General features: G+C 32.8%; 1 protein-coding gene across 1 annotated transcript; it reads left to right on the top strand.

The window, feature by feature from the left end:
- The first annotated feature begins 9867 nt into the window (after positions 1–9867).
- Positions 9868–10754, top strand: LOC107918676 (uncharacterized). Its single transcript, XM_016848261.2, has one exon. The coding sequence runs from the start codon at positions 9938–9940 to the stop codon at positions 10550–10552; it is 615 nt and encodes a 204-aa protein (XP_016703750.1). The 5' UTR covers positions 9868–9937; the 3' UTR covers positions 10553–10754.
- Positions 10755–11270: the final 516 nt, after the last annotated feature.

Below are 11270 nucleotides of genomic sequence, written 5' to 3'. Positions count from 1 at the left end.
AGTTTTACAAAAAATCGAAATATAATCGAAGTTTATTGGTAAAATAAGTTCTAGATTTTTTTAATTACTTAAGTCCCTTCGAATTTTTTGCACATAATTGAGCCTTTTAATTAACAAAATTAGAAAAATAGGCCCTTTAACTAATGTTGACCATTAATATTTAATAGTAATGTTGACGTGATCGTTAACAAACGGCCAAGTTAGCGTTAATTACTATCGTGACAATGTCACATCAACAAAAATTAAAAATTAAAAAAATTAAAATTATTTAAAAAAATATACAATGAATCTCGAAAAATTATTGTTCGGGTTCATTTGAATTCATTCTAGAACTAAAAAAAACATAAAATAATTATAAAAGTCATTAATATTTATTTATATTTATAAAAATTATTAGAAATTAATTAAAAACCATAAAAAATTATAAAATTATTTTCCTCATTTTAATTAAATTATTTGGTTAATATAACTTGTGTTAATTGAAAATGAGAGGCAAAACAAAACATGTTAACTAGTTGTTGAAGTTCATTTTTTGAGTTAAAATATAAATATAATATTTTTATATTTATATTTTGAGTTAAAATATAAATATAAAATTTTTATAAATTTTATTGTTTTTAATTAATTTCTAATAATTTTTATAATGTTTAATTATTTTTTATAATTTTTTATATTTTTATAATTCTAGAATAGAATGTATATGGACACATGAGTGTTCAAGTCAAATAAACTTGGACAACCATTTGTCCAGATCCATTGTGTACTTATTTCTAAAATAAATTTAAATATTTTTTATTTTTTTTGAAATTTTTATTTTTATTTTTTGATGTGGGCTAATGGCCAGAGGTGTAACTGGGGGGAGACAAATGCCTCAAAGCAAATTTTTTTACCCAAATAGTTTTCAAAAAAAATATTTTTTAGTAGGTAAACATTTTTCAAACGATCTAAAATTTTACATAGTTATTCTTGGCACTCTTTTTAAATATAAAAAAATATTTTTTAGGAAAAAGTGATCGAAAAAGTGGAAAAAATAGAAAAATAAAGGGAAAATAAAGGGAAAAAAATGTGGGTTGAATTTTGTGCTAAAACTTTCTAGATCATATTTAAATTTTTTAAGGAGGCTCCAGTTTAAATTTTCAGATTTTTGGAAATCAGGAACACCTCGAACGAAGTTTGTCAAGTTTCTCCACAATTTTTTAGGCTTTCAAGTTTCAACAATTTTCATTAACTCTTAGCCTTAGGTTTTCATTTGTTTTTGCTTTTAATTTTCCTTTACGCGTTTTAACACTTTATTGTTTCTTGTGTTTGTAGGTTAAAGCACATTGCACATTCCTTCCTCCATGTAACACAATTATTTAGTGTCTAGCCAATTTTGGACTTCTAGTGCCATTAGGTTCACTTTGCTAGTTCGATTTTAATGCATTCTGATTAGTTGATATAAACACTTGTAAAAGACTCACAAGATTAATTCTTACCTCATTGAGAATTTGATTTTTATTTCTGAGTGCATAACAGTGACGCTTGCCTAAATTTTCTTTTATGAAGTGTTGTGTTCTTTTTAGGCTTTCGTAACGATTCACGATACTATGATCAAAAAGTTGCAAAAGGATCAAGAGGTTCAGGATGCTCAAGATCAACAACGAGACACTATTCTAGACACGACCAACAAAAATTTGGAACGTCTAAATACCAAAACCATCCCTCTCCCTCAAGTGGATCGTCAACCTCCTCTTCCAACTAAGGTTTTTGTCTTACTCAAATCAGGTGTAGAATCTAAACCTAAATATCTGTGTATAATTAATAGATATTATGGATTAGAGAACTAGTATAGGCAAACCTAGGAGAAACTCAGTATGTGCGAACCGATGTGTGAGGCCATGAGCGAGCTTGTGTACGTGAGCCCTTAGTGCGAACCTCTAGGAGAACCCCCTATGGTGCGTGCCCTTATATGCGAACTTGTATGTGCGAGCCTATGTGGGCGAGCCTCTAGCATGTATGAACCTCTAAATAGGCAAACCCAATGCATGTAAACCCCTATATGCGAACCCTCTTATATGTGACCCCTATGCATGCAAACCTCCTATTGTGACCCCACATGCATAAACATATAGGATTACTTAAGCAAACTCTTAGTAAATCTATGAAAACCCTATATGAAAAACATACAAACCCCTAGGTTATTATGTATGAACCCTAAACTATTGTATATGCAAGTCAATATATGCGAATCAATATATCTGAGTCAACACCTACGAGTCAATATATGTGAGTCAATATATGCGAATCAATACATGCGAGTTAAAAATCACATGCGAACCATTGTTTGCGCGAGTCAAATATATGTTATTATATGCCAGTCATAATATTATAGGCAAGTTAACCTATATGATCATTACATGCGAACCCCTAGATGTGACCACTGCTTGTACGAACCTATGTGCGACCCCCTTAGGTGCGAGCCCTACCTGTGCGAGCCTATATGCCATGTGAACCCTAGGTCTATGTGAGCCTATATGTTATGCGAACCCTAAGTCTATGCGAGCCTACATATTATGCAAACCCTAGGTTTATGCGAGCCAATATGTCATGCGGATCCTAGGTAGTATGCAAGCATGTATACTAAGCGAACCCTAGGAAAAATGCAAACCCATGAGTTAATACTATGTGAACATTATGTGTCAATAGTATGCGAACCCTATGTGACAATAACATGCAAAACCTAGATGCAAACCCTCACTTGTAAACTTTACATGCGAACCTGTATATGTGTTAGATAACTATGCTTGTTAAAATCACATGAAAATCATGTACTTGTGATATTGTTTTCTTTTAATCACACAAATTATATGCTATGTGAAATTGATATGCATGAACACATGCCATTACATGCTAGTATGAAATATTGAATAAAACATCGATTGATGATAAAAAGCATTACATGCTAAGCATTATATATTCATAAGTACATGAAAATGAGTAAAGAGGATGGAGGAGTTCCGTAGGAGATAATGGCAATTTAAGTCCACAGCGAAAGACAGTACTGCACGAAGTAGGCGACAATGTCATCAAAATCGGATAAACCAGAATGATAGTTTAAAAAGCCATAAAAAACTGGGCATCTGGGATGGTAAGTTATTCTAGCAAAATTCTTCCTCACAGATGACAAGTGAACTACCATCAAATCGAAAATCAAATTCGGGATGGTCAATTACTGTCATGTGTTTTGGAGTGTCAAGCAATGCTCAAAGGCAGATAGGATGGGCGGATGGGATCTTAATCCATAAATTGCATTGCATCACATATAAATTGATTATACTTTTTATTATATGTAACATGAAGAATGATTAGTTCATTACTATGTTGTAAATTGTATGCTTTACCGTTTTACAATTATATATAATGATTTATAAATTAGACTCACACTGAGTTGTAAACTCATTCCCCATTTTTTTACTTCTCAGGTAACACAGAAAACTAGGACTTGGAATAGCGTCGGATTTTATTATTTTATTATTTAAAAAGTTTTCACTTATAATTTATTTTTGGGATTGTAATTATTAATTTCTTGCTTTTATATCTTAATTTTTGGATTGATTAGTTTATTTATTTTAAAGCATGGCACTTCATTAATACTCTTATATTTGTATGCTTTTTGATTTAGAAAACCCTTACTTTAAATGTTTTTCACTGCTTTACAAAATACTTAAAGTTTTGATAAAGGTTTTTCTTAAATACCTAAAAATCGCTCTCTTGAAACTTCAAATTAATGATGTTGTAATCGATTTATTAGGTAAAGCCAATTTAAATTTATGAATTTTTTTCCTAAAAATAAAAGAGTGTTTTCCATATAAATCAACGTTTCAAAAAGAATGGCTTTACAGGATCACCTCGTTGCTCGAATGTAACGCCTTCGACTTAGCTGAAACTCCTACGTCGGGTCGAGGGTGTTACACTAAGGGAGTAGGCACTCTTTCAAGCATTGTGTGAAACAGAAAACAAGCAAGGGATACAAGGCTTGTTTACGCGGTTCAGTTTCCCTACGTTTGCAAAGCCTAGTTTAGTTAGAAATATTCACTATCTTCAACACTTACAACAAGTGATCCTAATCTATCATACACCTGTGACCATCTCCTCACTTTTGCACCTTAAAGAATGATACTCTCATCACTAAATTCAATAAGTAAAACCGGAACACAAAAGGTTTCACTATTAATATGCACTCATAAAATAAAGTTTCGCACAATGACAAACTAAATGTTCAATCTCTTAGTACAATAACCTATACAATTCTTTCAATTATATAGAATATTCTGAAACTTGCTAACATAATAATATCTATATCAATCCCTATCAAATAGTCACATTATAAGTTGGATACAATATAATATTAGTGAACAAGTTAAACGTGGACTCTTGAAAGCTAATAATACAACATTCTAATTCAATCTAAGACAAGATTCAAGGGATTAGATAGGGGTGATTCGATCTGATCCTTCAAATATGTTTCCCTATGTAGCACCTCTATAATACCCATTTTTACCCGGCCCATAAACCAATCATAAAACCAATAAAAAATAGTCCAATTACAATGGCCAAATTCGAATTGAAGCCCAATCACTAAATCTAATTACAATACCCACATAACCCAATATCCAGAAAACCCAATCAGCCCAAGTCACCTAACCCTAACCCAACACAAAATATTTTTCAGCCAACAGAAACCCTAGCATCAGCCCTCCTAGCGTCGCAGCCACCAGGGCCTCCCCCGCGCGTGATGCACCTCTGCGCGCGTGCATCTCCTACAGCTAGCCATACCTGCACACAAACAAACAGCAGAGAGCAAAGAAACAAAAAAGACGCAGCAAAAAAGAAGGATAACAGAATAGATTTTGATATTTTTCTTTTTCAGTTATTTAGGCTATATAAAAGCCAAACAGAAATTTGTAAGGGGAGGACTCACGACTACTGTATAAAAAAAACGAAATCAATACAAAAAAGGTTTCTTTTTTTTTCATTCTGTTTCTGATTACTTTTCTTTTTTCTGTTTTTTTATTAATCATATATATAAGTATATATATAGAATAAAGAAGAAAAAAGGGGAGATTAGAACTTACCTTCGTGCAAGCACCGTCGAAGCCTCGTTTACTCCGTCCAAATCGGAGTCTAATGAGGTTTCGGGTTTGGAAGCGGCGGAGGAGGATGAGAAGATTTAGGTTGTGTTTTCTGATGGTTTAATGGGGAGTGGAAAAGATTTAATTTTTTAGGGTTTTAGATAGTATTTATATGATACTTAAAACGGCGCCGTTTAAAGGCTTGCGACCCGCGCGGTGACCCGACCCGAGGGCAGGATCCGTGCACTTTCGTTCGTTGGTCTTTTTACGCAAGTGGTCCCTCGATTGTTATAGCGTGTTTAAATAGATCTTTTTATTTCCTTTAAATTTTGCCCCTCATTTTATTATTTTGTTTTAATTGAGTCCGCATGAAACACTGCGTTTTGGAGGGTGGGGGAATATTCCCCTTTCAGTCCCCCATGTTATTCGCGCTTTGTAATTTGGTCCTTGCCTTCTTGTTTATTTCAGATTTACCCCTAAATTTATGTTTTAATTCCAAATTAGCCCATTGTTTTATTAATTAGTTTAATATTAATTTATTATTATTATTTTATTTTATTGACATTATTATTATATTTGGTTACATATTCGGTTACCCATTTTTTACATATATATATATACGTTACTTTATTATGCACTATTATTTTAATTTTTTTTATTTTATTATTATCACACATTATTTTTCTAACTTTATGATGAATTATTTTCCTTAAATCTAATATAATATATTTTTAATAACTTTTATTTTGCAATATACTTTTAAAAACCCTATTTTATATATTTCGTTGATTTCAAATTCTTTATATGTATTATTACGTATATATTATCATCTTTATTATTATTATTTTTCTTTTCTCTCATGTATTACTTATTTAAATTAATATATGTATATAACTTTATGCATTTTGATATAACATTTATCTTTAAATTTATTGGGATACTATTATTTTATGAAGTATTTGTGTTTAATTGTATTTTTATTTATTTCAAACTTTCATGTATATATATTACTTATTTTAAACTTATTTTAATATGTAATTTCTCTCCTTTCATATTTCTTAAGTTATTTTAAAAACTTGTACAATTTCATGTGTGTTAATTTGTTTGGTGCTTTGATTGATTTTATATTCATTAGCCTTTGAATGTTAATATAATATGTGATATAAGATGGTTGCCCTTATGTATGTAGTATTACTTATATGTATTCTATTGATTCTTTGTTGTTCATTAGCTTACACTTAGCTTACGAATTTTTCTTTCGCAATACATTTTGTCATCTTATTGCGTTTTATTAAAATGACTATATTCTATTCTAAGCATTCGAATCGATTTATCCATAAAATAACGCAATATTCGGAATTTGGAATCCTCGAGAGAATTGAGCCCTAACGTATTGGGTTCCCATTTTCCTCGTTGAATCTAAATAATCGAAAATTGTCTTTAATCAAAACACATAGATAAAAACTTATTCTCGGGAACTCGATACGTTGTGTGCTAACGTATTGGATGTGACATGTCGTTTTCTCGAAATGAAGATTTTAGAAAAATAATAAGGGCTATATCCAATGCTAGGAATTTTGAGAAATTGTGCCCTAACGTATTGGGTTTCGACTTTTCATCTGACTTAAAGCTATTGGATATCCTTTTTAAACTTCACCGCACGAGTTTTGAAAGTCAAAAGACAAGCTTATTCTCGAGGACTAAAAATGTCGTGTCCTAACGTATTGGGTGCGACATTTTATTACTCTGAGATAAGAAGGTCTTTAGCATTCGCCTCGATTTATACAAGCATCTTTTATAAAATTAACATTAATAAAAAGGGAAGGATCGTATTTTAAAATCTTTTCAAATTCTCGACACTAAAACATTAAACAATCAATTCGGTACCAATTTTGGGCGTTATGAGGGTGCTAACCCTTCCTCGTGCGTAACCGACTCCCGAACATATTTTCTTAAGCTTCGCAGATCAAAATTATTTTCAAGGTGAGCCGACCACACCTTAATAAAGGATCGGTGGCGACTCCCAATTTTCATTTTTAAGTCGACAACAAACTTTTTTGTTTTTCAAAAAAAGTGGTTTCGACAACCCCAAAATAAGGCCTAGGAGTTTTGAGGGTATTTTAGGAATTTTAGCCTATATGTGCTTGGAATTTTGTAAGGTTGGTATTCGATAATGTTTTCGGCAATGGTTATTAGGGATTGGGCCAATTTATGAAAATGAGTTTTAAATACCTTAATTTTAGAAGAAGGACTGATTTGTAACAGGGTCAAAACAGTGCACATTTATGTTGCAAATTTTACCAATTTTTAAAAGTGAACCTAATAAAACCCCATTCCCAGTTCTATTTCATGATAGTTGCTCTCCAAAGTTTGTTATTGTCGTCCCTTGCTATCCCTTTGATCTTTCAATTGATTTTTTATTCCCAAACCATAATACTTTGATTTACTATCATTCCCAAGTCAATTACCTTCATAAATATCTAAGAAACACATTCAAAAACTCCATAGGTTTCATCATCTTCTTTTAATCTTCCATCAAAGGTGACCATTCACTTTTTGAATTTGCGACAAAACTCGTTTAATCTTTCATCAAAGGTAACCATTCACTTTCCCATTAGGCTTTAATGTTATCTAGACTTTAAAATTGAGTTTTTAGGAATGAAATTGCATGTTTTAATTAAAACCCAAAAATTGGGTCATTAATGGTAGAATTCGAGATTGTAGATGAAAATATTATTTAAAAGTGTTTTTAAACTTATTTTAACTTGATTAGAATGTTTCTAAAATTACTTCGAAGTTTCTTTAAGAATTTTGGGTGTGACAAGAACTTTCCTTCCAACTTTTATGGCTAAACTAAAATTGTTCTTAGTTTTTGTGGCTCAACTAAAACCTTCCCAATTTAAAATTGGTGATATGAAAGAGAGTAAACAAAAATATCTCTACATGGTATGTGTTTACAAAAATTAAGCTCTCAAAGAAATGAAATAAGAATGATAAAAAAGAATCTAACGATAAGCTCCTAGAGAATATTTACAAGAGAAAATGAAAGAATAAAGATTTGAATACTTTTCTCTTGACTTTGATGCTTGGATATCTCTTTTCTAAATCTTAAAGTATTTTTGAAGTGTATTTATATCAAGAAATAAGTTTGTGGACGTTTATGGCTATTGAGGATGAATTCTTGTTGTTGGAAGCATTAATTTTGGGCTTAAAAACCATCCCTAAACGTCATCTTTTGAGACCTAGCAAGATGTCTCGAGAGAAGCCTGAAAAATAGTCATTATATAGTCGTTGGCAGGCCATGTCTCGATGCATATAGGCTTTTGTTTCGAGACAAATAGGATTTTGTCTCAAGACATGTAGCCCCTGAAGCAGAATTTTGCTTTGATGTTTTTTTATCTAGGGACATATAGTCATATGTCTCGAGACTTGCATACCAAAGTCTCTTAAAACCATTTTAAATAACTTAAAACACTTTAGTATTAACCCAAAAATATTTAGATAAATTAAAACACATTTAAAACATATTTTTTAGTATTTTGGAAGTCTTTGAAAATACTTTGAAAATGTTTGATAAAATTTTCAATCATATTTCACCAAATGATTCAGGACATATAATACATATAAAGTTTGTCTTAAATGTTGTTACTGGAAAGCTTGATGAAGAATTTGCAACACAGTATGTAAGTTTGGCTATCTAATTCCATAAACGATAAATTGGGTTACAAAGGAAGTCGAGGGGAGAGGGAAGAAGGAAGTGAAAGTTGCATTAATAGAGGATAAAAGCTTGACGGGTCGAACATAAAAGACGTAAAAAACAATGTAAGTAATATAGCTAAGAAAGAATATAAAGAGGATAAAGGTGTAGAGGAAATTTAAGATGATGGGTTTAATGGGGAATATTGGGGCATTTTGTTGAAGGAAACTGAGGTGGGATTCAAAGGTGGGAGAAAATAGTTGATAGATGAAGGGGTAAATGGATGAAAAGAAAGAGACTAGGAGGAGAAAGAGGGCTGAGAGAGTTATGAAGCAGATGTAGTGGGCATTGAGTATGCGACTAGATTCGGATAGGAAATTGAGTTTCCTGATATGTTTTGTTTTGTTGTTGCTATTTTGTTTATTATTTTCTGGCACTACACTTGCACAAAGGTGCCTCACTATCGAGAAACACGAAGGGTGCAAATGATGCAATAAGGGTAACGCAGGATAGGGGAAGTGGTGGACGTCCGACAGAGAAGATGAGATTTATTCAAGGATGAAATGGTGCTCGAAAAAGTCAACAAAAAAATTGCGATGTATTAGTCACTCAAGGGGTTAATGTGTCACGTCAATAATTTGTATAAGATGACGGAAAATTTAACAGTAGTAATTAGTTCAAAAAAAATTTTATTTAGAGGGACTAAATTGAGATAAAAAATTAATTAACTAAAATAGGAAAAACTCTATTTTAGATTGACCATGGGTATAGTTTACCCTTACAATTTTCTAATATATTAGATTGAATCTCAATTATTCTATCCATAATATATGCATTTCATTCTTACCATTTACATAATAAATGAAGTCTAAATCTAAATTTTTAAACTCATGTTTCCAAATGGAGCACTAAGGAATTTAACAGATTAAATTTGAAAAAAATATAAAGACTAAAACTGGCCCAAATTAAAAACTAATACGTAATTTATGCATAATGCAGGGACTAATAACAGAATTTGACCAGAATTAAATAGTGAGTTTTTAGCGTGTGACGTGGCAAATACACGACCAGCAACGGCTCAACTTAACTACCTCTCCCCATCTCCCTCTTCTCAAACGGATAATCCTTCATGGCCTCTACTTCTCTTCTTTCACCGGCCGCCATAGCCACCGCCGCGGGCGCCACTTCTATCACCCACCATTCCCTCCATCCCTCCTCCAAACTTCCTGTCCGTAACCTCCTCTTCAAATCCATTTCTGGAAACAAGAGACCGTCCTCTAGGCTCCACGTGTCCTCCCCAACTGACCAACCCGCCGCAACCACCACTCCCGCCCAACCCTCCTCCAAAAGCCCCAAAGAAGAAACCATCTTCTTCGACGGCGGAGCCCACTACGGGGACCTCTTAGCCAATCTGCTTCTGGGTTTCACTCTTCTATGGCTGCCGTTGACTCTAGCCGCCGTTTCGAGGGCGTTTTTCCTCAGGTACAGGTTCACCAACCTGCGGGTGACGGTTATTTCGGGACTGACGGGTCAGGATAGGAGCGATTTCTCTTACAAGGTGATTAAGGACGTGCAGGTGGTGCCGCGTTTCATAGGTGAGTGGGGTGACGTTATCATAACCTTGAAAGATGAAACTAAGGTTGATCTTAGGAGCGTCCCTAGGTTTAGAGAGATTGCAAAGTACTGTCTCGCCATGGCCGAGAAACCTGTTGTTTTGAAAGAAACTGGACCTAAAGGGTTTTAGGTTAAAGCTGGAAAGGTATGTAAATTCTGGGTTTTGCTTTGATAATTTTTTTTATACAACGTTGGTGTCACATTGTTATAGTTTAATTGAGAAGATAATGTATCTCTTAAAATTTTCATTTGATCAACAATATGTGTACAATTCTGGGGTCCTTTGGTTATGCATTTTAGTACTAAAGATGAGGCATTTTAATTTTACTGCACCTATTGGAGTCCTTTGATTACACTTCAGAGCACATAGGTTGAGGCTCACTATTTCAGATGATGCATTTTGATTTTAGTGCAGAACTTTTGGGAAATACTGGTGCGAGGTTAACTAGTAGGAGTGGTAGCCTAATGGATTTCTCTAAATTACCGATTATCCAACTAGACTTGTTAATTGAGCAAATTAGATTAGTTTTGCATCGAATCAATTTAGATATATTAATTAGAATTTTAAATCTTTTGGGTGTTTCGGGCTTAAGCCATTATAAGTTCAAATTGTTTTGAATTTGTATCTTTCCGGTTCAAGACTCGTGTTTTCCTTGGATAATTTTGATTCTACTAGTTTAGAGCATTTCTGGTTTAGGTTGTTTCGGTTTTGTATCATTCCGGGTTTGAGGCTCATATTCGATCAGGTTATTTTGGGTTTTGGTCATTTCAAGTTAGAAACATTTCAAAGCATTGGTTCAAATCAGTTTGAATTCAAGTCAATTTGAGTTCCTGTGGAACAAGTTAAG

The sequence above is a fragment of the Gossypium hirsutum genome, chromosome D13 (genome assembly GCF_007990345.1).
Source record: "Gossypium hirsutum isolate 1008001.06 chromosome D13, Gossypium_hirsutum_v2.1, whole genome shotgun sequence".
In the NCBI taxonomy this organism is placed as follows: domain Eukaryota; kingdom Viridiplantae; phylum Streptophyta; class Magnoliopsida; order Malvales; family Malvaceae; genus Gossypium; species Gossypium hirsutum.
This window is presented reverse-complemented; position numbering and strand designations above follow the sequence as displayed.

Excerpts from the sequence above, each read along its gene's own strand:
- LOC107918676 (XM_016848261.2), top strand. The coding sequence starts at position 9,938 with ATGGCCTCTACTTCTCTTCTTTCACCGGCCGCCATAGCCACCGCCGCG.